The following is a 27126-nucleotide window of genomic DNA, read 5'->3' on the forward strand; positions in this document are numbered from 1 at the left end:
AATGGCCCTTAACTGGCCACTCAAGACTGCTGTTTCACTCTAATCGTCTATCCCCCGCATTCTGACCCTAGGGAAGCCAAGCTGGCAGAGAGAGGAAAGGGGAGAGAAAAAAGAACAAGTCACTCCCTCTTCTCTGCTACTGATCCCAGGCCAGGCCTGAGCTAAAGCGAGGGGGAAGCTTTGAATTGCATACAAGTTTTCACTGTAACTGGTATTTAGGTATTCTTTTTACTACCTCAGTATGAAGCTATTTGAATCCCCTTGAAGGTAAAAGAAAGCTATAGAACATCAAGAGGTCAGAAATGGGGATCCAACAGAGCTTGTTTAAAGGAACTGGAAGCAAATTTTCAAGCTCTTTCATGAGTGTACCCAGCTGCATTTAATCCATTTTTAAAATGCTCACACTTTTAACTGTTCCATCTTTAACATGACACAAATCTTACCTTAGAAAAAAGGCCTTCTTCCTCTATCCTGTATCCTTTAAGGTCCTCATGCAGTTTCTGCAGACATTGTATGACTCTTCTTTGATGTTCATCATCCTTTAGCTCACGAGCTTTGATCAGAAAGTCATAGTGGTCCAATGGTCCATGGCAAACAGCTAAAGCTTTTGAATAAGCCTCTGTAGCAGCAGTTGGAGACATACTCTCAGGGGGCTGAACTGAATAGGCTATAAACAAATACATATATATAAGATTTAAGACTTTCTGAAATGAAGGTATTTCATAGTGCTCAATACTGTTTCTTAAAACTTTTAACCAATTACAATTGTACATATTTGAGCAGCTGTTGTAAAAATCATTTTGATGAAAACCATAATATAAAACACATTTTGGGGACTTCTCCGGTGGTCCAGTGATTCAGACTCTGTGTTCCCAAAGCAGGGGATCTGGTTGGATCCCTGGTTAGGGAACTAGATCTCACATGCTACAACTAAGACTCAGAGCAGCCAGATAAATAACTTTTTCAAAAACATACACATTTTGTACAATAAATATATAAATGATTGACTCAATTTAATAAACCCCAAACTCATAACCTATCACTATAACCCCTCTTCTAGGAAGCCTTTGTGTGTGTGTTTAGTTACTCGGTCATGTTCTACTCTTTGTGACCCCAGGGGCTGTAGGCTCCTCTGTCCACGGGATTCTCCAGGCAAGAATACTGGAGTGGGTTGCCATGCCCTCCTTCAGGAGATCGTCCCAACCCAGGGATCGAACCCAAGTCTCCCGCATTGCAGGTGGATTCTTTACTGTCTAAATCACCAGGGAAGCCCTCTAAGAAGCCTAACCCCCTCTACAGTGACAGCTTTACCTCCACTCCATTGAATGCTACCAAGGTTCATCGCATCCTTCCCCACAGCAGAGGTGGTACCTTTCTTTGCATTAGGCCTAAATCTGGTTCTTTAACACCAAGGCAGAGACTTAGAGACTAGTCACAAAGGGTTTTCTATTGCCTCTTTATTCCCTATCCAAAACAACACAGCATTCAGACATTACCATGCTGAATTCAGTTCTCTGCTTACAAGATTCCTTCACTTTTTCCATTACCTTTAGGTTGAACACAAAGAGCTGAGAGACAAGAAGAGTGTTTCAAAGCAGGGTGTGTTCATCCTTTTTTTAGCTTCTCAAGGAAGAAAACTGATTATCTGTGGTAAGGTCCGGTTATAACTCCATTCCTTATTTGGGGCAGGTTCAAGCTGGTACATTTTTAGGCAAAGATTTTGCAAGGGTATTTTGCCAGAGTTTCTCTTGTTTCATTGAATACCATGTTTCCTTTGTTTCAATAATATGAAAATTACTTAATTTAGGAAAAAAATTAAGTCACAACATTATTTTCATCTTTTTCTAAGAAAGGAAAAAAAAATCCTTAAATATACTGTGACTATTGAGGATAGGGCAGGGCTATCCCCTAATAACTGTTCTCCCTTTCTAAATAGGGGTTTTAGCTGGGTACAAGTCAGCCCGGTAAAATATTCCATATCCTGGTCTCTGGCAGCTAGGATGGCCACGTGACCAGTGGGATGTAAGCTGAAATTTGTGTGCTCTGCTCCGGAGCACTTAAAGGGAAAGGGCAAATTCCCCTCCTCTCTTTCCCTCCCCTCCCTCTGTCTGGAAAGAAAGTGCCATGGCTGCAGCTGGAAGAGCCAACCTGGCAAGGAGAGGCACACAGAATGCTGAGCAAAGCAGAGCAAAGTTCCCCAACAATGCTGAGCTGCCAAACCAGCTCTGGACCACCTGCCTGGATTTTTATGTAAAATAAACGTCTATCTTGCTTTTCAAGCAGTGTATTTTGGGGTCTCTTTGTTACAGAGGCCTAAATTGTACCCTAACTAATACATTGGGCTTACAGCCTGCAATAGAGAACCAAACTAAGGGTCTCCTGGGATCCTAGGCCTTGTAGGACCAAGGACAAGATTTGGGTTCATGCTGAAACTGAAGGCACAGGTTGAGAATTCCGCAGAGGTTTCCAGCGATTTGAGACGTTTACCAGGGTGGTATAAGAAACATACTTGCAGTTGGTCCACAGTCCCTGGCACAGAGATCATAAAATCCTTGGAATTTCCTAAGTGATAGAGCATCTTTTGTTATTCATAATGAGCCTCTTTCCATCACACATATGCTAATGAACTCAGGGAAGGTCCTGAAAATAGTCTCAGGACAGGGCTGGTTCCCAGAAAGACTAAGTGTTTAGAAAGCTGGCAGTCCCATCCACCAACCTATGAGGGCAAGGGAGGCTGGAGATTAAACTCTATAAACACTCCTGAACAATAAGATTTGGAGAGCATCCAGGATGGTGAACATCTCAAGGGAAGGTGACGTACTCAGAGAGGGCATGGAAGCTCCATCCCTTGCCCCGTGAACCCCTTCCATTTGCCTGTTCCTGAGCTGTACATACCCTTTATAACAAACTGATAAACATATTTAAAGTGTTTGTTTCTGAGGTCTATGACCATTACTAGAAAATTATCAAACTTAGCTAATTATCAACCCCCTGAATTTGAATTCAGCCACGCAGAAGGGTGGGAAGCAGGGCAGCACAGTTGCAGCTGGCCTCTGAAGTGGCACCATTTTTATAGGATTGGCCCTTTAACACGTGGGAGCTGATGCTACTACCTTCAGGTAGATAGTGTCGGTATCCACTACTGGATACCCAGCAGTGTTGGAGGATTATGAGACCCTCACAACCAGGGAAAATGCTCTTTTCCACTCCCTGGAATCAACTAAGTAAAATACCTAAGATAATGCTAATTTCCTTCTCCAACCCCAAACCCCCTCCCAGACCGCAACCAGATCCTCAGCCAATCAATCATCAATGCTACCCAATTTTCTGTGTGTATGTTAGTCGCTCAGTTGTATCTGACTCTGCAACTCCATGGACTGTAGCCCACCAGGCTCCTCTGTCCATGGGATTTTCCAGGCAAGAATACTGGAGTGGGTTGCCATTTCCTTCTCCAGGGGATCTTCCCAACCCGGGGATCAAACCCAAGTCTCTCACATTGCAGGCAGACTCTTTACCGTCTGAGCCATCAGAGAAGCTCTCTACCCAATTTTACATCCTAAAGTCTCTCTAATCCATTTCCTCCTCCTTCTTCATATAACCACTCCAGCCGATGCTCTTAATTATCTCTGTCTTGATCTCCCTGCCTCTGATCATCTCCAACCTCAAATTTATCTTGACCACAATCTCTTAAAAAAATATCTCCCATCAACAACAGAAATGATCCTACTAAAATCCAAATGTGATTTTACCAATATTTGGCTTAAAATTCATCTCATTGTTTAAAGGAGTGATTTTCAAATGTAATTTTAACAGCAGCACCTTTTTTATATACAAAACCTTCCATCGGATCCTAAATTTACTTAACAGAAAAGAAGAAAGGGGTAACAAAGTCCCATCCTCTCCACATCTCCCTCATTCTCACACCCATATCCCTTCATTTCCAAAGGAGCCCCTAAGGCCTCTTCCCCACCTTATAGGATCACATTAAGTGAGAACAGTGCACAGAAAAGCGTTAACACAGCAGGCCTCAGACTGCAGAGCTTAGAAATGCCTGCTTGCAAAAGTGGGACCTTGACTGGAGCTTGAATTCCCACAGGGTTCCCCATCAATCCAGAAATAGTATGAGTGACTCACTGTGCCTAAACGCTTGTATTATATATAAGCAATATGGTTTATGCTGAACACCAAGTTTCCTTCTACAAGTCTGGAATTTTCGCACAGGCTAGGCAGAGGGTGGGCTTCCCAGGTGACACTAGTAGTAAAGAACCCATCTGCCAATGCAGGAGGTATAAGGGATGCAGGTTTAATCCCTGGGTAGGGAGGATCCCCTGACGGAGACCATGGCAACCCACTCCAGTATTCTTACCCATGGCAAGAGGAGCCTGGCAGGCTACAGTCCATAGGGCTGCAGAGTCAGACATGACTGAAGCAGCTAAGCACGCACGCATGGACAGGCAGAGGGCACGTCCATAACCACCACTCGACCCTAGGCCTCGAGTCTCTAATGAATCTTCCTAATAGACATTTCACCCCTGTTGTCAAAGTTGCTGGAGGTATTAAGCATGTTCTGTTTGACTCCACTGAGAGAAGATGCTTATATGCTTCTAATTTTTTCCCAAACTTTCCCCCACATGCCTTTTCCCTTTGCTGATTGTGCTTTGTATCCTTTCACTATAATAAATGGTAGCCTTGAGTCTAACTATATGCTGAGTCCTCTGAGTCTTTTAGTAAATCCCCAGAGGGTAGTCTTAAGGGGATCCCCAACACATATGGTGTTCTCATTCTGAGGTTCAAGGAATCAATAAACACAGAAAAAGCATTTGACAAAAACTAACACCCATTCATGATAAGAACTCACAGTAAACTAAGAAAAGAAGGAACTTCCTTATCTTGATAAAGAATATTCACAAAAACCCTATAGCTAAAAATATACTTAAGAGTAATAGCCTAGAAGTTTCCCACTAAGATCAAGAACAAGTAAAGGATGTCCCCTCTCTTCACTCCATATCAACACAGCATTAAATAATGCCATAAGACAAGAAGAGGAAATAAAAGGCATGCAGATTGGAAAGGAAGAAATAAAATGTTCTGTTCCCAAATGACATGATTGTCTATATAGAAAATACAAAAGAAACAACAAAATAAGACTCCTAGGACTAACAAGCAATTCCAGTAAGGTTATAAGATACAAGGTTAATATACAAAAGACAATCACTTTCATATATGCCTGCAGTGAACAGTGGAATGTAAAATTAAAAACAATAGCATTTAAGGACTTCCCTGGCGGTCCAGTGGCTAAGATTCTCCACTCCCAATAGAGGGAGCCCAGGTTCAATGCCTGGTCATGGAACTAGATCCCCCATGCCACAGCTAAAGATTCCCACATGTCCCAATGTAAGATCAAAGATCTTGTGTGCCACAACTAAGACCAGCACAGCTGAATTAATAAATATTTTTTTAAATACCACTTACATTAGCACTCCCAAAAATGAAATACTAAGGTGTAAATCTAACAAAATATGTAAAAGATCTATATGCAGAAAATGACAGAACGCTGATGAACAAAATCAAAGAACTTAAAAATGGAGAAATATTCTATGCTCACAGATAGACTAAATATTGTCAAAATGTCAGTTCTTCCCAACTTGATCTACAGATTCAACGGAATCTCAATTAAAATTCTGGCAAATTATTTTGTGGATACTGACAAAATAATTCTAAAATGTAAATGAAGAAGCAAAGAGAGACCCAAAATAACCAACACAATACCAACAGAGAAGAACAAAATTGGAGGATTGACACTACCCAACTTCAAGACCTACTAGAAAGCTACAATAATCATTATAGCACTGTATTGCCAAAAGAACAGACAAACAGATCAATAAAACAGAATAGAGAGTCCAGAAATATAGCCACATACATATAGTCAATTCATTTTGCCAGAGGAATAAAGGTAATACAGTGGAGCAAAGATAATCTTTTCAATAAATGATGCTGGGACAACAGCACATCCACATGCAAAAAAGGGAATCTAGACGCAGACCTTACACCTCACAAAAATTAACTCAAATTGCTTCATAGGAGGTCTTCCTTGGTGGTCCAGTGACTAAGACTGCACACCCAATGCAGGGGGCCCAGGTTCAATCCCTAGTCAGCGAACTAGATACCACATGCCTCAATCAAGAGTTCATATGCCGCAACTAAGACCGGTGCAGCCACATAAATAAATATTTTTTTAAAAATGCATCATAGGACTAAATGTAAAAAATGAAATTATAAAACTCTTAGAAGATACCATGCAAGAAATACAGGCAAAACCTAGATGATCTTGGGTACCGTTTTAACTTTTTAGATACAATACCAAAGGTACAATTCCTGAGACAAATCATTGATAAGCTAGACTTAATTAAAAACTTTTATTCTGCAAAAGACAATGTCATGGTCTCATAAGAAGACAAGCCACAGACTGGGAGAAAATATTTGCCAAAGACCCATCTGATAAAAGACTATTTTCCAAAACACACAAAGAACTCTAAAAACTCACTAGAAAACAATCTGATTAAAAACTGGTCTAAAAACTTTAACAGAAACCTCACCAAAGAAGATACACATATGACAAAGAAGCATATGAAAAGATCTCCACATCATATGCCATCACAGAAATGCAAATTAAAAGAACAATTAGATACCACTAACAGTGTCAGACTTTATTTTTTTGGGCTCCAAAATCACTGCAGATGGTGACTGCAGCCATGAAATTAAAAGATGCTTACTCCTTGGAAGAAAAGTTATGACCAACCTAGATAGCATATTCAAAAGCAGAGACATTACTTTGCCAACAAAGGTCTGTCTAGTCAAGGCTATGGTTTTTCCAGTGGTCACGTATGGATGTGAGAGTTGGACTGTGAAGAAAGCTGAGCACCAAAGAATTGATGCTTTTAAACTGTGGTATTGGAGAAGACTCTTGAGAGTCCCTTGGCCTGCAAGGAGATCCAACCAGTCCATTCTGAAGGACATCAACCCTGGGATTTCTTTGGAAGGAATGATACTAAAGCTGAAACTCCAGTACTTTGGCCACCTCATGTGAAGAATTGACTCAATGGAAAATACTCTGATGCTGGGAGTGGTTGGGGGCAGAAGGAGAAGGGGACAACAGAGGATGAGATGGCTGGATGGCATCACTGACTCAATGGACATGAGTCTGAGTGAACTCTGGGAGTTGGTGATGGACAGGAAGGCCTGGCGTGCTGCGATTCATAGGGTCGCAAGGAGTCGGACACGACTGAGCGACTGAACTGAACTGAACTGAACATGCCTATTAGAATGGCCAAAATCCAGAACACTGACAAATGCTGGCCAGGATGTAGACCAATAGTACCTCTCTTTCTTGATGAGCATGCAAAATGGTACAGCCACTTTAAAAGACAATTTGGTGGTTTGTTATAAAACTATACTCTTATCATACAATCCAACAATTATGCTCCTTGGTATTTACCCACAGAAGCTGGAAACTTATGTCCACAAAAACCTGCACACATATATTTATAGCATCTTTATTCATAATTGCCATAACTTAGAAGCAACCAAGATGTCCTTCAGAAGGAGAATGGATAAATAAACTGGCACACCCTGAAAATGGAATATTACTCAGCACTAAAAAGAAATGAGTCTATCAAGCCATGAAAACACACACACAAAAAAATGTAAAAGCACGTAACTAAGTGAAAGATCAATTTGAAAAAGCTATATACTGTAAGGTCCTATATCTTAATTATACAACAATGACATTCTAGAAAAGGCAAAACTATGAAGATAGTAAAAAGATCAGTAGTAGAAAAAGGAAGCAAGTAGATAGGAAGAAGGTGTGAATAGGCAGAACACAGAGGATTTTTAGGGTAGTGAAAATACCTTAAAATATACTATATTGATGGATACATGTCATTATACACTTGTCCATGTTCGTAGACTGTACCACACCAAGAGTGAACCCTACTGTAAACTATGGACTTCGGATGATGATGCTGCGTCAATGGAGGTTCATCAACTATAACAAATGTACCTCTCTGGACGGGACAGTGATAATGGGGACATGCTGAGGGGCAGGCAGCGGGTATTTGGCAAATCTCTGTACCTTTCTCTGAATTTTGCTGTGAACCTAAAACTGCTCTAAAAAAAATAATAAAGTCTTTTTAAAAAGAAAGAGAATCAGTCAGGCAAGATGCTCAAGGCTGAAAGACTAGCCAGCTTAGGCCTGGATAGCAGCTGTATAAATTGAAACACAAAAGACTTCTCAAAAGCTGCACTAAATTAAATCTGTTACTACATCAGTGTACACAAATTATGTGATGCTGCTGCCATATTATTTTGATTTGTATTAATTTGCCTTATTGTACTCCAAATGGACAGTGGGAAAATGCCATTCTGAAGATCCACACACTAATCCACAAACATAAATGGGAGATTTTAGAGGGGAAAAAAAAAATCTAAACTGTTTTAATACCTCAATTTTCTACCTTATTTCACTACTGTCTCCTAAACTAAGTTTTAGGAAGATTCTACTATGCTCCATAGCCCACCTGCTATAAGATATACTCAATATCATGATATTTTAGCATCTGAACAATCTATTATAATTTTCTAGATAGTATTCTAACAATTACATCTATTTTTCTCCCTAAGGAAAAAAAGAATTAGCTTCCCCAGGCTTTAACAGGTTTATTTGTTATTACTTCAGCTACCCCTCCACCAACTTTTTTTTTAAATGAACATAAGCTTAAGATTTTACTGTCTTCATAAAAAAATAAAAGATGAAGCTTAGGACTGGACCACTTAGCCCTTATATCTCCTCCCAGTTCAAAATGCTTGCAGGCCTTAACAGTCAGCACTCTCTAAATCTGCAGCACTTTCTAGGCTCAATTAATTCAAGCCTCAGCACAATCCCTTTTTGTAATTTTAGCCCTTTTTCCAGAAAAGCAGCTCATTCTGCCCATCATAGCCTCTCTGCTTCCTGTCATAAGACCACTTTTCCTGGGCATTCAAAGAATCCTTGCCCTTCTTGTCCTGTGTCACTTTGTGGGTTTAATGCTTGGCACACTTCTTACAGAAGTCCAGCAAGTTTTAAGAACACAAATCACGTCTGTTTGTTGTGGGGCATTACTGGCAGGAAGAGAAGGGAGTTCCCCCAATATTTAAGATTTCATCTTAAAACAGAGATTTAGAACAAAAAAATTTTTAAGTTCTGCACTCTTAAAGTCTATGCTAACATGTTCCACTTAAATAATCTCATTGCATTAATAGTATAAAGCACAATTACGCTCTGTGGGGCTTCCCAGGTGGCTCCATGGTAAAGAATCCACTAATGCAGGAGAAGCAAGAGGCACGGGTTCAAACCCTGGGTCCGAAAGATCCCCTGGAGGAGGGCATGGCAACCCGTTCTAGTATTCTTGCCTAGAAAATCCCATGAACAGAGGAGCCTGGCAGGCTACAGTCCATGGGGTCACAAAGAGTAGGACACAATTGAGCGACTGAGCACACAAGCACTGATGCTTTTCTTAACGGCACATAATAACTTACAACAAGAAAGAAGAGGCAATTCGACAGTACAACTGTTGAGAAATTAGAAAAAGGCAAATTGACGCAAACAGCCCTAACAAGAATTTTTATATATATATGGGTTGTTTTTTCTAAATAAGGTCTTGACAGGCTGGCAGTGAATTGGATGGGGGGTGGGGGTGGGGGGGCGGTCTGAGAGCTTTCTGAAATTAAAAGTGTCTGTGTGTATGTTTGTGCATTTTTCTTGAGGTAAGACCTCTAAATATACTACAAATTCCTTTAGAATTTCAAACAAGTGAACAAAAACTGGTTAAGAATCACTGTTTTAAAAAGAATTGTCAAAATTTTGAGTTTAAAAGAAAATTCTATTAAGAGCGGCTCACATTTATTGAGCACCTACAGTGTACTAAGGACTAGGTTAAGTAACTTCACATAATTACTTGCTCTACTCTGCACAATAATCCTATTATACAAATAACTAAAAACACCCATAAATGAATCTGTTCATTGATTCATTCACTCACGTTTCTTGAGAACCAACTATGTAGCTCAGGCACTATTCTTATCACCAGTGAAACTACACTTAAAAACAAATACCTTTCCTTGTGGAGACTTCCCTCCAGTCAAGGGGAAGACAGACAAAAAATTAAATGAAGAAGCAACAAAGGATCATGTAATGATCAGTATACTGGTGAAAATAAAACTGAGTGATATCCTGGGACCTCTGATCTCCCCAGGGAGCTCAACAAAAGTACAGAATTTTAGGCACCACCTCAGGGGTCTGAATCAAAATTTGCATTTTTAACAAAATATATAGGTGTTTCATATGCACACTTAAGTCTGAGAAGCACTATGCTAGGGAATGATTGAGGACTCCTATAGATGATCAAGAAAAGCCTTCCTGTGGAAGTGACATAAGTTGACACCTAATATCCGAAGAAGTGGTCCTAAGGAAGAACTGGGAGAACTGCTCAGGGAGAAGAAAGAGCTCTGGCAAACCTTAAAGTGAAAATGGAAATAAGCTTCACATTTTCAAGGAAGGAAGAGAAAGTTTACAAGGTGCAGTATGTTATAAGGTGAAGTTGGAAAGGGAGGAAGGACCAGATCATGCAGGGTCTTACAAACCATGGTAAATAGCATGGATTTGATAAGATCAAGTAGAAGAATTTTTCCTTTTTTTTTTTAAAAGGCAGAGAGACCAGTTAGGAAACTGTAACAACAGTACAGTTCAGAGATATCTATGATTTGGACCAGAGAGTTAGCATTGCAGGTTAAGTAAACTGACCAAGTCATATAGATAATAACAAAAGCAGCAAAAATTGCCGTTTAGTGAGCTCTAAGTGCCAAGTACTTTTCTCAGTACTTTACACACTTCCAATCATTTAATCTTCACAACCGCCTTTTGATGCAGGTACTAACATTATCCCTAACTTAAAGAACCTGAAGCACAAAGGGACTAAGTAAGTAACTTGTCCATGTCCCCATAGCTAGGTAGTGGCAGAGCCAGCATTGTACCTACAGGTCCAGCAGGGAGGCAGGATGTTATGGTGGAAGGGGCCTGGGCTCTGGAGTCATACCCTCCAGATTTATCTCCTGACTCCACCATTTCAACTCCGGATCATAGCAAGTTGGTCACAAAATCACAGTCCTAGCCAATGATGCCTAAGAGGAAGTCAACTTCTGCCAGAGTGTCTCCTGATGCTCTTCAAAAATGACTAGGACAGAAACTCATTCCTTCCTGCCTCTGTACTTTTACCTGTGAAGTCAACATACCTGTACTGCTGCAAGTACCTTCAGAACATGAGAGGAAATGCCGCTGACACACTGAGGACAACAATAATCTTGATATATGTGTGATAGTGAATTTTATGTCAACTTGACCGGGCCATGGAGTGCCAATACATTTGGTCAAACACCACTGTAGATGCGTCTGTGAGGGTATTTCTTTTAAGCTTAACATTTGAAGCAGTAGACTGAGTAGACTGCTCTCCATTATGTGGGAGGGTGCCATCCAATCGGTTGAAGTCCTGAACGGAAGACTGATCTTCCCTAAGAGGGAACTCCTTGAGCCTGGATGCGTTTACGCTGTAACATTGGTTTTCTCCTGCCTTTAGACTCAAACTGAAATGTTCGTTCTTCCTGGGTCTTAAGCTGAGAACTACACTATTGGCACTTCTGGTTTTCAGGCCTTTGGACGCAGATGGGAATTAACACCACCAACTCTCCTGGGTCTCCAGGTCTTCAGCATACTGATGTAGATCTTGGCACTTGTCAACCTCCATAACTGCACAAGCTGATGATTTCTTATAATAAATCTCTTTCTAATGTACATACATCCTATTGGTTGTCTCTGAAGAACCTTGACTAAAATATATGTCATAAAGCTTAACTGTGTTTCCACAGAGCTAGAGTAATAACAGCAAAGGGGATGTGTGGTCTCTGTGCTCTTTGGGGCTTTAAATAGGAATGAAATTTCAAATTCTACACAAAGTAGATAGTTAAGAAAATCTTACAGATATTCTTTAAAGACTTAGGCAAAATGGTGGACCAGACTATTTCAACAGAAAGTAAGCATTTTTCTTTCAGAAATGTTATTTTACAGGTTTGTTTCACCCTTAAGGATTTTCACTTGGTGTTACATATTTTTGAGAACCCATCTCCAACTTTATACTCAAAATCAGTAGAGATGTCATTTAATGTGCAGAAATTTTACATACAACTCATCAGTAAAGTGGCTCAGCTCAAAAACATACTAGTAAAGAATTCTCAACTCAAAAATACCCTGTGATTAAAGAACTGAATATATGCAAGATAACAAATGATTATACAAATTTAAAGAGTTTTCAAGGTAAAGAAAATTATCTTTTTGCATTATTCCTTCCTAGACAGCTATATGTCCAAAAATATTCAATAAAATTTTTGATGAGTCTATTTCAAGACATTGCATGTGTTTACGTCACTAGAATTAAGGATGTTGTATAAAAATCAACAGATTACAAGAGGTACTTACATAACCCAAAAAAGTCATATGCTTTTAACAACTTAAGATTTTCTTTGGAAAGCTTGGATTCCTTTGAAAACTTATGAGAAACAGAATCCTGAAAGGTAAAGAAAACACTAACAAGTGCCTCCTATGTAGCCAGGGTACACATAGCATGTTCTATATATTATCTTACTTCTCCAAAAAAATCTAAGGTAGGCATTGCTATTCCTTACAAATGAGGGAACTAAAACACCACAAAAAGTTAGAAAATGTTAAGTGAATGTGCAAGATAGGAGCTCAAGCTAAACAACCCCAAACCACCAGGATACTTCGCTCATTAAAATCACCATAACACTACAGACAAGTGAAGACTGTGCTCCCAGTTTTCGCAGCCAGGCAACAGAAAATCAAAACACAAACCTCTCTCAGGCCCTCTAATTTGAAGTACTCAAGCCTCCTGGAGCAACCATCAACCCACTCCTGGGTTTCCACCCTACTCAGGCCCAGCTAGAGCTCTGACCTGCCTGCACTCTGGGGTCAACCTCCCTCTGCTAATAAACGGTACTCTTCCAAAACCCAGCAGCAGCAGCAGATTTTTTTTCTACTGAAGTATAGTTGGTTTACAATGCTGTGTTAGTTTTAGCTACAGCAAAGTGACTCAGTTACACACACACATATATATATGCTTTTTTCAGATTTTGTTTCATTACAGGCTATTATAAGACATTGAATACAGTTACCGGTGCCAGATAGTGTTCTTGCCTGCAGAATCCCAGGGACGGGGGAGCCTGGTGGGCTGCCCTCTATGGGGTCGCACAGAGTCGGACACGACTGAAGTGACTTAGCAGCAGCAGCCAGATAGTAGGTCCTTGTTGTTTACTCCTGATTTACCCCTCCTCTCTCCATTCCTCCCTGGTAACCATAGTTTTTTTCCTATGTGTATGAATCAGCAGCTTTTTTACTAAAAGCCCAAAGTTGAAATGTTAGAGCAAAGAAATTCCTTTCTATATAAATATAAAAGCGCTTATACTTCACATAACTGGCTCTTAAGAATTCTGACTAACTAGATTAATGTACACCTTTTTGAGTTTTGAGAACCAAGTATTAACATATTTGGCACTAAATGAAGACCCAGCTCTCAAAAACAAAGATGACACCAAGTCAGGAGACAGACCAATGGATCACAGTTGTGATTCAAAATGATGTTGATGTGCCACCAAACGGGATAAAAGTACCAAAAGGTGTAAATAGGTTCAAAAACTTAATTATACTGAAAAGAATCAATTGAAAACTTTTCAGCAGAAGAACTGAATACGCAACAACAAATAAAGTAGCCATAGAGTATAAAGCTCTGTACTAAAAACTTCAAACAACCATCTAGACAGACACTGTAACTGCACTCAAAATGCCAACAGGGCACTGGGAGAGATTTAAAAAAGTGGATAAACAACTTTAATAAAATGTGGTACCAAGTAAAGGGAAGAGAAGGATGCTATGAGATCACAGAGCCAAAGCACCTAGGTTAAGGAGGTTAAGTAAGGTTACTCAGGAAATGATGTTTCAATTGAGAGCAAAAAAGAGAAACAGGAGTTAGCCAGGGAAAAATAGAAAAAAGAGAAGGAGGTGCATCAGGCTGAGAGAAGGCTCTGAAATATGAGAGGACCGTACATTACAGAAAATGAAACAAGTTCAGTACTGAGATAAAATATAAAAGGCCCAGGGGCAAGAATTAAGATACTAGAAAAATACAAAGAAACCAGGTGACACAGGGCTTTACAATGGTAAATTTAAAGTTAAATTCAAATAGTTTTTTAATTTAATACTGAAGATACCAGGGAGCCACTTAGGAGTTTTAAAGAATTTGGTGGCTTAATTATACCTCCTCTTAAGCAAAGAAGAAGGATGCTGTGCTGTGCTGTGCATAGTGGTTCAGTTGTGTCCGACTCTCTGAGAGCCTATGAACTGTGGCCCGCCAGGCTCCTCTGTCCATGGGGATTCTCCAGGCAAGAATACTGGAGCGGGTTGCCATGCCCTCCTCCAGGGGATCTTCCCAACCCAGGGATCAAACCCAGGTCTCCCATATTGTAGGCGGATTCTCTACTGTTTGAGCCACCAGAAAAGTGCAAGGAGGAGGATACTGGAAAACAATTTAACAGCTTTATCCTTCTGACATATTAGCAATGACCTGTTGCAAATACAATAGGGGAAAAAAGGATCCCACTTACAATTAAGATTAAAAAGTCTAAAATAAAGAAGAGTCATATTAACAATCAATCCGTAAGATCTATGTGAAGAGAACTAAATTTTCAAAGGCATAAATGAAAATTTGGAAAACTGGACACAAGGTTATGGAAAAGAAAGGCACAACATCATAACACTGTCAATTCTGTACAATTTACAGATTAAACACAGTTCCATCAAATTCCAATTCCAACATCTTTAGAAAATTATGAAGATGTGAAGTAATGAGGAGGATCTTATCTACCAGATGAGAAAATAATTATAAAACACTGTGGAGAAGGCAATGGCACCCCACTCCAGTACTCTTTCCTGGAAAATCCCATGGGCAGAGGAGCCTGGTAGGCTGCAGTCCATGGGGTCGAGAAGAGTCGGAAACGACTGAGCGACTTCACTTTCACTTTTCACTTTCATGCACTGGAGAAGGAAATGGCAACCCACTCCAGTGTTCTTGCCTGGAGAATCTCAGGGACAGGGGAGACTGGTGGGCTGCCGTCTATGGGGTCACACAGAGTTGGACATGACTGAAGCGACTTAGCAGTAGCAGTGATCCGAAGATCAATGAACAGAATAGATATTTCAAACCAAGTCTTCATTAAATAACTTAATATAGATAATAAAAAAGAAAGGTATACCCAATCTTATCACTGTTCTTTTATCACCCAACTTGAAATTATTTCTTTGTTATTTACTTTATGTCTGTCTCTCTCAACTAGACTACAAGTCACAAGAGGGAAGGTAAAAGTCATTCAGGATCGTCTGACTCTTTGCAACCCAATGGACTACATAGTCCTTGGAATTCTCCAGGCCAAAATAGTTCAGTGAATAGCCCTTCCCTTCTCCAGGGGATTTTCCCAACCCAGGGATAGAACCCAGGTCTCCTGCACTGCAGGCGGATCCTTTACCAGCAGGAAAGCCAAAAGAGACGACATCATGTCTGTTTAATTCACTGTATACCCTGCACCTACAATGCCTGGCATATGATAGGCACACAATAAATATTTGTTGAATAAATGAATTAAGCAATGGGAGCCAAGAGATCATTCAACAAGTGACAGCTAGACAACTAGAATAGAAAAGTTAATTTAGATTATCCCCTCATAGTACATACCAAAATACTTTCCAGATGGCTTTAAAATGTAAATACATAAAAAATTTCAAACCAAAAAAATAAAGTACAGGTGAATATCTTCCTAGTCCAGTGGTCTGCAAACTATGGTCAGCAGGCCAATGGCTATACCCAATAGTCTATTGTCTCTGGCTGTTTTCACAGTACCAGAATTGAGTACAATTGTTCATCGGTATCCGCAGAAGATTGGCTCAAGGAGCCCCTTCATATACCAAAATCGACAAATGCTCAAGTCCCTGATATAAAATGGTACAGTACAATAAATACAGTTGGCCCTCTGCATACACAGATGTTCAACTCAAAAATAAGGATGGCCAATTATAGCTGCAATAGAGACCATGGCAGGCAAGGACAAAAGTATTACCTGACCCTTTCCAGAAAAAGGTTGCCAATCCCTGACTTACTCTCCTAACAGGTGTGGACTTTCTAAAGCTAATCCTGTCTGGACAATGACAATCATCTGTGAAACTCAGACTTAATGAATCCCAATTAAATCCCTGTAGTAATGGATCAAAAACATAACCATAAGAGCTAAAATTATAAAATGTTTAGAAGAAAACATCATTGTAAATCTTCATGACCTTGGATTAGGCAATGATTTCTTAGTTATGATACCAAAAGCAAAAGCGACCAAACAAAAAATAAATTGGACTTCATCAAAATTAATACTTTTGTATTAATAAAGGACATTACCAAGAAAGTGATGATACAACCCACAGAATGGGAGAAAACATTTGCAATCTATAATCTGACATAATTCATTAAGAAATAGAATCCAACAATTTCACCTATGAGTATTTCTCTGAAGGAAACAAAATCACTATCTCAAAAAAATCACTGCACCCCCATGTCCACTGTGTGTGCATGCTCAGTCACTAAGTCGTGTCCCACTCTTTGTGACCCCATGAACTGTAGCCTGTCAGGCTCCTCTGTCCATTGCTGCTGCTGCTGCTGCTAAGTCGCTTCAGTCGTGTCCAACTCTGTGCGACCCCATAGACAGCAGCCCACCAGGCTCCGCCATCCCTGGAATTCTCCAGGCAAGAACACTGGAGTGGGTTGCCATTTCCTTCTCCAATGTATGAAAGTGAAAGTGAAGTCGCTCAGTAAGTGTCCGACTCTTCGAGACCTACCAGGCCGCGACCTACTCTTCTGCAGCCTACCAGGCTCCTCCATCCATGGGATTTTCCAGGCAAGAGTACTGGAGCGGGGTGCCATTGCCTTCTCCGTCTGTCCAATGCAGCATTATTTAAATAGCCAACACATGAAAACAAGTGTAAATCAACATATGAAAGGATAAATCAACAGTAACATAAACCAGGGTGTTGACTGCCATTTTGAGTAAAAAACTAATGACTTTAAGGGTACACAATGTGAGCCTTTGAGTACTACAAAAGTTCTATTTTTGATTTGGGTTGTATTTACACAAATCTGTTTATAAAAATTCAGTAGGCTTTACAATTACCACTTGTGTACTTTTCTAAATGAATCGTATACATTAATAAGTATACTTAAAAAATAAAAATGAAGTTCACAGTGATTATCTTTCCTGTATTTTCTACTATGCACATGTAGTATTTTTATAATAAAAATAATTTACTTTTAATAGAAAAAAATAACTCATCAAGTATAAACAAAGGAGACCTGTCTTAATAGCCCAAGGAGCCTTAAGGTGAGACATGAATATGACCTGGCCACCAAGTTAATGCACCAGGACACAGAAAAGGTAACCTAAAGTACTGTTCTGGCCAGAAATGTCCAAAGGAATATACTGATATGTGGACCGTGTTTACAGAATGACATTCAGAAACCATACTGTAGTCTCAACAAGGGAAGTACTTCAGGGATCTAGAAACCGTAAGATTTCACAAGAATGTCATGAGATGCGACTGTAAGACAAGAGAGGTTGACACTAAGGAGAGAGTAACATCCCAGCACTTTGTGTCTAGCATACAGGTGCACCAAGAAATATTTGCAGAATGAATGCACAGATGAATGGGAGAAATATAAGTCTTTGATGTTGTAAAGGCTGTCAAATGGAATTGGGACAAGGAAATATGATAAATGAATAAATGACTATATAAATTAATAAGATACACATCATCGGTCTTAATATACTTAGAAAACTGCCATGAGAATAATGAGAACTAGAGTTATATAAGCTGTCCTTGGGGAAAGAGTCAAGATGAATGAGGAGAAGTTACAGAGAAGCTCACATCTCAGCCTATTAAAGTATTTTCTAGCAATTAGGGCTACCCAAAAATGAACAGAATGCCTCAAAAAGAAATAAAGGCAGAAAGTACATTCCCATGTGACATTTGACTACATAACCCAGAGGTCCCCTTCAGCTCTATTATTCTATGATCCTACGAAATGTTATCATTGTATCTCACTGCACAGCAAATAATTAACAACTGGAGTTACTCTGAAAACAGTATCCATAAGCAATATCTTACTAAATGAAGATATGATACCTAAGTGACTTACCTGAATACTATAAATCAAATTTGAACAGCTTTCTTTGAAACATCATGATGAAAGCAGTAGCTCATATTTTCTAAGACCCTCTAGATATATTCAGGATATCCAGAGAAAAGGTAGTTAAATCTAGGATAACAACAACCATCCTGGTTATCTGTAGAGGCCCGCCACACAATCTTAGAAAAATCAAAACTGCATTTTCTAGAATTCAAAGCATTGAAATCAGACTGAGTCCTTTGCCATTGTTAACATAAGTGAGTCTGCCCCCCAAATCAAAAAGGTTTTAGTAATTATACATAGAGCTGAGTTCGTCCTATTCCTTTTCACTGACTGGAATCCACCACCTCTACCATTTCAATATTACCATTTCAATTACTCCTGGCATAGCCCCACACTTATATAACATATCTTATGGTTTTCAAAGGACTTTCTCATACAATAACTTATTTGAGCCTCATAGATGACATTTGAGCCTCATGATGACATGTTAGTTAGGATGACTAATCTCATTCGACAGATGAGAAAAAGGAAATATCAAATTAAATGACTGATTCAGTACCAGAGGATGAAACCAAAATCACAATCTAGCCTTCCCAGGTTACATTTTATTATTCATCAGGTATCCCATATGTTCATTAGTCCTAAAACAGAACTGATCAGAATTCTTCTAAGTAATAGTTATGGGATAAAAGGAGCTTTACTTTTTCACAAAGAGAAAGAAGACTGTTGCCAAAAAGAACACACGCTTAGTTAAATGAAATCAAAACTATATGAGGAATTTAGATTTCCAGTTTAAAATGTTTACCCAACTGCTGTGAGAAAAATGCACAATCAGGAAAAGCACGTTTAATATTTCTAAAGGGTTGGATTAAAATTTCAGCTGTAAACTTCATTACTGTAATTAGATTTTTAATGCATATTTATTAAACATCCATTCAAATACTGTGTTCACAATTATTCATGAGTGTTTTGTACATTTGTGTTGATTTTAACAAACTATAAACAGTGGCCACTGACCAGAAATGTTCTCCTACAATGACAGAAGCCCATGCTAAGGTCATATGCAGCCCGTTTATGCTCTATTATGGTCTATTCATACCCAAAGAAAAACATTCAGCTGCCTTTCTGAAAACTGCAATGGTCATCAATGACCCAAAAAGTCAGATTTACCAGTGACACTAAAAGACCTATGTTTGATTCAGTGATGAATAAACAAAGTGCAGAATAGAAGAAAATCAAATCTTAATTAAACTCTTTCTTTAGAAAAACAACATAAGCCATCATCAAGGAATGCATCACAAGATGATTTACTTTATTTATAAATGGCTGATTTAGGGGCTTTAAAAGGGTGCTTTTGATTTAAATAGAAAAATTATGAAAATTGAAACTAAATGCTTGCCAGTTATCATTCTTTTCCTTTAGAAGCTAGTTAATCTTCAATCTGTCAATGTGTGTAACTTTACAAAAGGAAAAAAAACAGTACTTTAAATTTCATAACAAATCAGTAAAATACTGCCTAAAAATCTGAATAAAGCTATTCTGAAGTAATTATAGGCATGGCCTAGCATACTGAGTAACTCCTTAATATTCACTCTTTCCAAACACTACTTAATAATGAAATCTAAGAGATCTATTTTCTTTCAAACAATAAAGAAAAATAACATCTATTTGTTATGTTCATTTAAAATTTTTTACACACATATATAAAAGAATTTTTAAATGGAATCTATAGGAGTTATATATAAGATATAAATTGCATTATGGAGCTTTGAAGTAACTAAGATCTACATGTTCAGGCTTTAAAAATTGCTGAAAACAGGTGTACCTGGTCAAGAACATGGACAGATAATGTTGAAAACTATCTTTGAGGATGAGCTGAATGGAGAGAAGAAATAAGAAGGACAAGCAGGATAGTGAAAGAAGGTTAAGAAAAAGATTCCAAAGATTAAAGTATGAGTTACCTCCAACAGGGTGCACACAGAAATGAGACCTCAACAGAGGACTTCAGGCAAGGAAGACAAAACACAGCAGGAAGAACAGACATATTCAAAAGGCTCTTAAGAGAGAAATTAGAACAAATCTTAGTCACTAGTCAGAGAAAATTATGAGAAACAGTGTGAGAGAGAGTCAAGCTGAGGCCACATAACCTTCTGTCAATTTACAGAGCATATTAGTGTACTGGTGCCAAGGCTGAACTATCAATTTCAAGACCATTGACTATTACTTCTGTAGTACTTTTGTGAAAAGACAAATCCAAAATAGTTAAATCCATTTAACATTCACCATTCACTTAAAGAGAATGCAGATCACTAGGTAAAAAGCAGTGCTAATTTACGGTAGATCAGTAATCTGTCTCTAGACTTCTAAAGTTCCTTTTGAATGGTTCCACTCTTAAGTAAGCAAGTAAGTGAAAGTAAGTGAAAGTCGCTCAGTCGTGTTTAACTCTTTGAGACCCCATGGACTAAAACAAGACAGTCCATGGAATTCTCTAGGCCAGAATACTGGAGTGGGTAGCCTTTCCCTTCTCCAGGGGATCTTCCCAACCCAGGGATCAAACACAGGTCTCCTGCATTGCAGGCAGATTCTTTACCAGCTGAGCCACAAGGGAAGCCCAAGAATACTGGAGTGGGTAGCCTATCCCTTCTCCAGTGAATCTTCCCGACCCAGGAATCAAATGGGGTCTCCTGCATTGCAGAAGGATTCTTTACCAACTGAGCTATCAAGGTAGCCCTGTTCAAAAGTTCCACTCTTGAATCCATCCTATTTCATCTGCCAACCCTCCACCACAGAATTACATTTGGACACTAGCTATGCCATGTAGTAAGTTCTACTATGCTTTAAAAAAAATTAACTGAAAGAAACCTGTTGTTATTTACTCACTTGCTAAGTTGTGTCCGACTCTTTTGCAACCCTATGGACTGCAGCACACCAGGCTCCTCTGTCCACGGGATTTCCCAGGCAAGAATACTGGAGTGGGTTGCCATTTCCTTCTCCAGAGGGTCTTCCCCACCCAGGGATCAAACTCACGTCTCCTGCACTGGCAGGTGGAATCTTTACCACTGAGCCACCAGGGAAGCCCAAAGAAACCATTATCATGAAGTTAATCAGTCTCAGGAGGAGGCATGAACATTCTTTCTCTAATACAATAATAAATGTTAATAGAAATCCAAGAAATATGAAGTTTCACACAGGGTATTCATCTAATTGGGTAATAAAAGTCCAAAGTCCATTTTCTTAATCACTAATCTATACCACCAATAAATAATACCAACTCAAATGGTTGAGTTCTACTCACAATAATACCTGATGAGGATCTCCAATGTGCGTGTACTAAAAAAGAGATTGTGAGCTAAAGGGAAAGATGAATCATCAGTTAACAGAGAGATCTAAAAATACAACATTGAGATGCAGAAGGACAGTATAATAATAAGAAATCACAAGATGTGACTCTCATATTCTCTCACCTCTAGGAAACAAACAATTTCTAAGGCTAGCTTAAGTAAAATAGATATGCTGATTTTACGTTCTAGAAAAATTAAAAGCACTCTCCTCCTTGGTTTCTCTCCTCTTACTTCTATGACCTCTCTAACTGCTCCCTGACAAGGTCACATTCTTTTGCTCATAAAATAAGTTTTCCTTAAGAAGTCATTCCTAGTCTTTCCTCCTTTTCATTCTACAAATATTACCAAGCCAGTTCTTCCATTCTCATGTGTCTCAGCACCTCCTATTTCCTTTCTTAGATGCATCTCTCATACTTCCTACAACTAATTAGATTTATTTACCTAGAATTATCACTAACATCTCAAATTTAATATATCCAAAATGGAACCTCCCCTAAAACACCTCTGGCCTTACTTTTTGTTTGTTTAGTTTTCTTTGATAGACGGAATATGATGCCATTAAGTTGCCCAAAGTAGGAAACCCAAATTGACCTTAACTCTGCTATTTCCTTGTCTCCCCCAGAGAGGGTCGATTTACCAAAACAATATCTCTGAACTCCCTCCTTTGCTGCCCTGCTCTCCATTTTTACCAGTAATTCAGGCCCTAAGTCACTCTCCTAGATAATCACCATGCTTCCAATATTCCCCCATCCAGGCATTCCTGATCTGTTTTTCAGGTGGCCCAAGGACAAATATACTAAAGTGGACCTGATCACTTCTCAAGAAATATTCAACAAAATCACCCTGAGCCTACATGTTTGTATACTATACAAGACTCTTCTAACCAGAATCTGGCCCACCTGCCAAGCTTCATCTCTACCTACTCCCCCTGAGGAATTATACCTACACCAATAAGGGCCAGTCACAGCTCACTTCTACACTTTTGCTTAAAAGCCCTTCCATTTCCAAGCAAAGCTGCTTTCTTTTGTGTAGTCCTACAAGACTTCTGATGAGCCTAGATATGTTGGTGTTAACGTTTATCATCTTGCTAAAGAGCTAGTAGAACATAGTGGTTAAGTTTGTGCTTCTGGAGCAAAAATGCCTGGGTTCAAATACCACTAGAGTGGCTGGTCAGACTGTTTATCTATAAAATAGAGATAACAACAACTTTACATAAATAGTACAGGAAACTCTATTCAAAATTCTGTAATAACTTATATGGGAAAAGAATCCGAAAAAGAATGAATAAATACATATGTACAACTGAATCACTTTACTCCTGAAACACAATGTTGTTAATCAACTATATTCCAATATAAAATATAAATTTTTAAAATGTAAATAGTAAGTAACCCCACCCCCCAAAAAAATCAAGAAAAGGATAGAAAACAAATTTAAATCAGACTCCAAATACTGAATAACATTTAACTTAAATTTCTTCTTTTACTTAAAGAAGGAGAGGGAGCAATTTTAGTTACAGTTAAATTGACTTCTATCCTAATTACATTTTCATCAAATGTCCACATTCAAAACTGGCTAAATCTTGAGTATAGGAGATAGTATGAGTTCAGGTTAATAGCAATGGCCTTAGGCTCAGATGTAAGTCCAGACACAGCCTTTACTTGAACCCACAAGTTCTGTCACTTAACTAGCCATATAACTTTTGCAACCTTGGGTTTTTCATCCCCAAAATAAGGATAATGAGAATTAAATAAGGTAAGGTATGTAGAAAGCAGTTAGCATACTGTATGACCCCGAACAAACATTCAATAAGTCTCATGTTATTACGATGTTCCTTAAGTCCTAATTTTCAGAAATTATGGTACATGCATAGAATGGAATTCTATTTTAACCATTAAAAATGTGAGGCAGTTCTACATGTATTGATGTGGAATGACTGCCAAGATATAGTATCAATACATGAAAAAAAACATAAGGCTAGAAAAGTGTGTATAGTACATTACCACTTCTATTTTTCTGTAGCACATACCACAGATATTTATAAATATATATATGTGTATATATGTACACACACAGATATATATATATATATATATACACACATACACACACACACAGAATGTCTCTGGAAGAATACATAAGAAACAAGTATCAGTAGCTGCTTCTGAGAAGAAAAACTAAGTGGCTGTGGGACAGGGGTGGAAGAAAGTCAACATTTTACCTAATTCCTTTTTGTACCTTTGAATTTCGTATTGTTTACTTCTAGTGTCTATACTGCAAAAAAAAAAAAAAAATTCTAAGTTTATATTATGATCGAAGAAACCTCATGCTACCAAAATATTCCATTAGATAGTAAGTGTGCTAAGCCACTTCAGTCTTGTTCTACTCTGTGACACCCTATGGGCTGTAGTCTGCCAGGCTGCTCTGTCCATGGGATTCTCAAGGCAAGAATACTGGAGTGGGTTGCCATTTCCTTCTCCAGTATAGGAGGTGGATTATGCTAAACTTTACAATAAAACCTAAAGGGACTTAATCACAGTTCCAGTATTAATTTCAATTCTATTGTTGATAATAATCAAAGACTGAGAGAGCTTTAGCTAAATTAGACAACGACAAACAATCTATTGAGATCTATGGGGGGAGTGGCCTGGAGATTTTTTTTTTTTAAAGAAAGTTATGTGGATGAGGGAACAATAAGAATAACATCACTCAAAAAAAAAACATATATATATATATATATATAAGGCGCCAAACATTGTGCTAAGTGCTGAGGAAACTGACATCTGGTCCTTGCCTTTGAGTAACCTGCAATTTAGTTGAAGTATATGAACAGAAGTATATGAGCGACGGAACTGAACTGAACTGATGTGAACAGAGCAGTAAAATTAGCACTCCTGGTGGGCTTGCTTACTTAAAATACAGGTTCATTCATTCATGAACACATAACAATTCGAATGAATGAATGGTGTAAGCCTTGGTGACAAAATACACTTCGCTGAAGCCTCTAGTAACTTGAAAAGTACATGAGAACTCGACCCCTCAATCTGAGAATGTTTGTACACTTCCATTCCCGGAATCCAGAGAGCTCGCGGAGCCTGCAGGTGTCAGAGGCTTGGCTTTTCACTACAGTCCCGGGATACCAGGCTGGAGACATTGGGACTGCGAACGCGCAGGTTGGAAGAATTCCTAGACCTCAACCCCCAGCCCTCACCCCCACTTGAATCCTTTCAAGCCAGGTACTCCCACACCTGGGCTTACAAAGTCTCAACTGTAACAGACGGGGTCCGGGGGACAACAAACCCTGAGTCGAACCCTGACCCTCAAAATGAAAAGTCATTCTGGGCTACCTCCCTCAGTGCTTAGTGCTCCTCCTGGAGCAAGCAATAATACTAGAGCACGAGAGGGTGAAATCCCTCTGGAGGAAACCTCTCGAAAACTGAACCAAAGCGGCAGTATATGGAGCTCGAGGAGGGTTGACTGCCCCGAGGCTTCCTGGGTCATAAGCAGTGGGCTCGGCTTACTCCAGACACAGTCACTAACCTTTACAAAGAGGGTTTCCAGGGGCGATGGCCGAAGGGGTGAGAGCAGCGGCCCAAGCCCTGCACCCAACACATCTCCCTCTCAGCCGGCTCTGCGTTAAGCTCAGGGTAACCAAGGGCGACCATGAGGCCGCCATCTTGAGCTCCGCACCAGGGGAGGAAGAGGAAAACTTTATTGAAACCCAGAAGAGAGACGGTAGTACAGACAAACGTGGCCAGGTTCATGGAAGGCTCCGCCCGAGAGAATGAGCAGCGGAAGAACTCGACCTCTAGTAGCGAGGGGGCGGGCTGGCCTCCGATGCCCTTTGGATCCTTCCAGACATAGCAAATCTGGACTACGACTCCCAGCATGCAGTGCGGCGGCACCGAGGGCGGGGCGGGCAGCTCAAGCCTGGCGAGAGGGACAATTGTCCATGCAGAGGGTGCAGCAGAGGATTCCAAAACACTTTCAAGGAGTTAGAACGTGATTACAGCTTGTATTCAAACAACCATCCCTGAGCCTTTTAGGTTAGAGAACCTGACCGAGATTGCAAAATCAAAAATGCAGGCTCATGTTTTAACGAAATATTCATGTTACCTTCCATAAATGGTAGGATTTATTTGCCTCCAGCATCCAACTCATCTTTAGCAGAGTATCTGAAATGTGCTCCTACCACTTTTGCTTTCTGTATTTTAATACCATAAATTGATGTGGCGTACACTCAAACGTTTTTATTTTTTTTTATTTTTCACTTGGTATTATCTTTAATTACAAAGACTTTTCCAGTCACATCACATAGAGATCATTTTATCCACTGCTCTGTTTGGCTACCAATCTCTTATCTCTCTCCTCAGCAATGGTAAGGCGAATACCCTTTCCACGGGGAAGAGAGATCCACGGTTTGTCGCCTTTGCCAATAACGAAAATGTTTGAGAGCCGTGTGGCAAAGCTGTTGCCGTTCGCATCTTTCACATGAACTACATCAAAAGAACCTGGATGCCTCTCCCGGTTTGTAATCACACCAATTCTTCCCAGGTTAGCACCTCCAGTCACCATGCACAGGTTACCAGTGTCAAATTTGATGAAATCAGTAATCTTGCCAGTTTCCAAGTCAATCTGAATGGTATCATTCACCTTGATGAGGGGATCAGGGTAACGGATGGTACGAGCATCATGGGTTACCAGATGAGGGATTCCTTTTGTTCCCACAAATATCTTTCTTACTTTGCACAATTTATACTTGGCCTCCTCAGGTGTAATAGGATGAACAGCAAAGCGACCCTTGGTGTCATAGATCAAATGAAAGTTCTCTCCAGTCTTATCAATGCTGATGACATCCATAAAACCAGCAGGGTAGGTTATATCTGTGCGGACTTTGCCATCGATCTTAATGAAACGCTGCATGCAAATCTTCTTTACTTCATCTCCAGTTAGGGCATACTTAAGTCTATTCCTTAGGAAAATGATTAGGGGGAGACACTCCCTTAGCTTGTGGGGGCCGGTAGATGGACGAGGGGCAAACACACCGGTCAGTTTATCCAGCATCCAATGTTTTGGAGCTGCTACGCGTTTCAGGTGCTTCTTGGGACCCCGAGCCATGGCTGCGTTAGGCACGAAAAGAGCCACTCAAACGTTTTTAAAGAACATGGGGAAATGTATGTAACATGGGAAAGCCAATGGCCTAAAATGAATGAGTGGATAGAATGGCCATGGGACAGTGTACCTAAAGAAGAATTTCTAGGTGATCTGCCCTATTTTGGTTAATCAAAAACTGTTTTGAGTCACTATGCTAAATACATTGGGAATACAAACTGCTGACCTGAAGAGTTAGTCGATCTGGTAGGAGGGATAAACACAACGACAAAATGTTTAACCACGTGTTGTGG

The 27126-nt window shown here is 39.5% G+C and overlaps 2 protein-coding genes across 3 annotated transcripts in view; both read right to left on the reverse strand.

Annotated features, from left to right (window-relative positions):
* AFG1L (AFG1 like ATPase) overlaps positions 1-25553 on the reverse strand; it is a 203917-nt gene extending 178364 nt beyond the window's left edge. For both annotated transcript variants that reach the window (XR_011465371.1, XM_070376507.1), the window contains exons 1-2: positions 25262-25553; positions 444-667 (exon numbers count right to left, since the gene is read on the reverse strand). Coding sequence is in view for 1 of the 2 variants with exons in the window: in XM_070376507.1 (XP_070232608.1) it covers positions 444-667; positions 25262-25397 (360 nt within the window). In the remaining variant the exon portion in view is untranslated. The remainder of the gene's footprint in view (positions 1-443; positions 668-25261) is intronic.
* Positions 25554-26007: 454 nt separating this feature from the next.
* On the reverse strand, positions 26008-26857 carry LOC102277600 (small ribosomal subunit protein eS4, X isoform). The gene has a single exon (XM_005898187.3). It carries the CDS (start codon positions 26837-26839, stop codon positions 26048-26050), a length of 792 nt encoding a protein of 263 aa, XP_005898249.2. The 5' UTR covers positions 26840-26857; the 3' UTR covers positions 26008-26047.
* Positions 26858-27126: the final 269 nt, after the last annotated feature.

Source organism: Bos mutus, chromosome 9 (assembly GCF_027580195.1).
Source record: "Bos mutus isolate GX-2022 chromosome 9, NWIPB_WYAK_1.1, whole genome shotgun sequence".
Taxonomy (NCBI): domain Eukaryota; kingdom Metazoa; phylum Chordata; class Mammalia; order Artiodactyla; family Bovidae; genus Bos; species Bos mutus.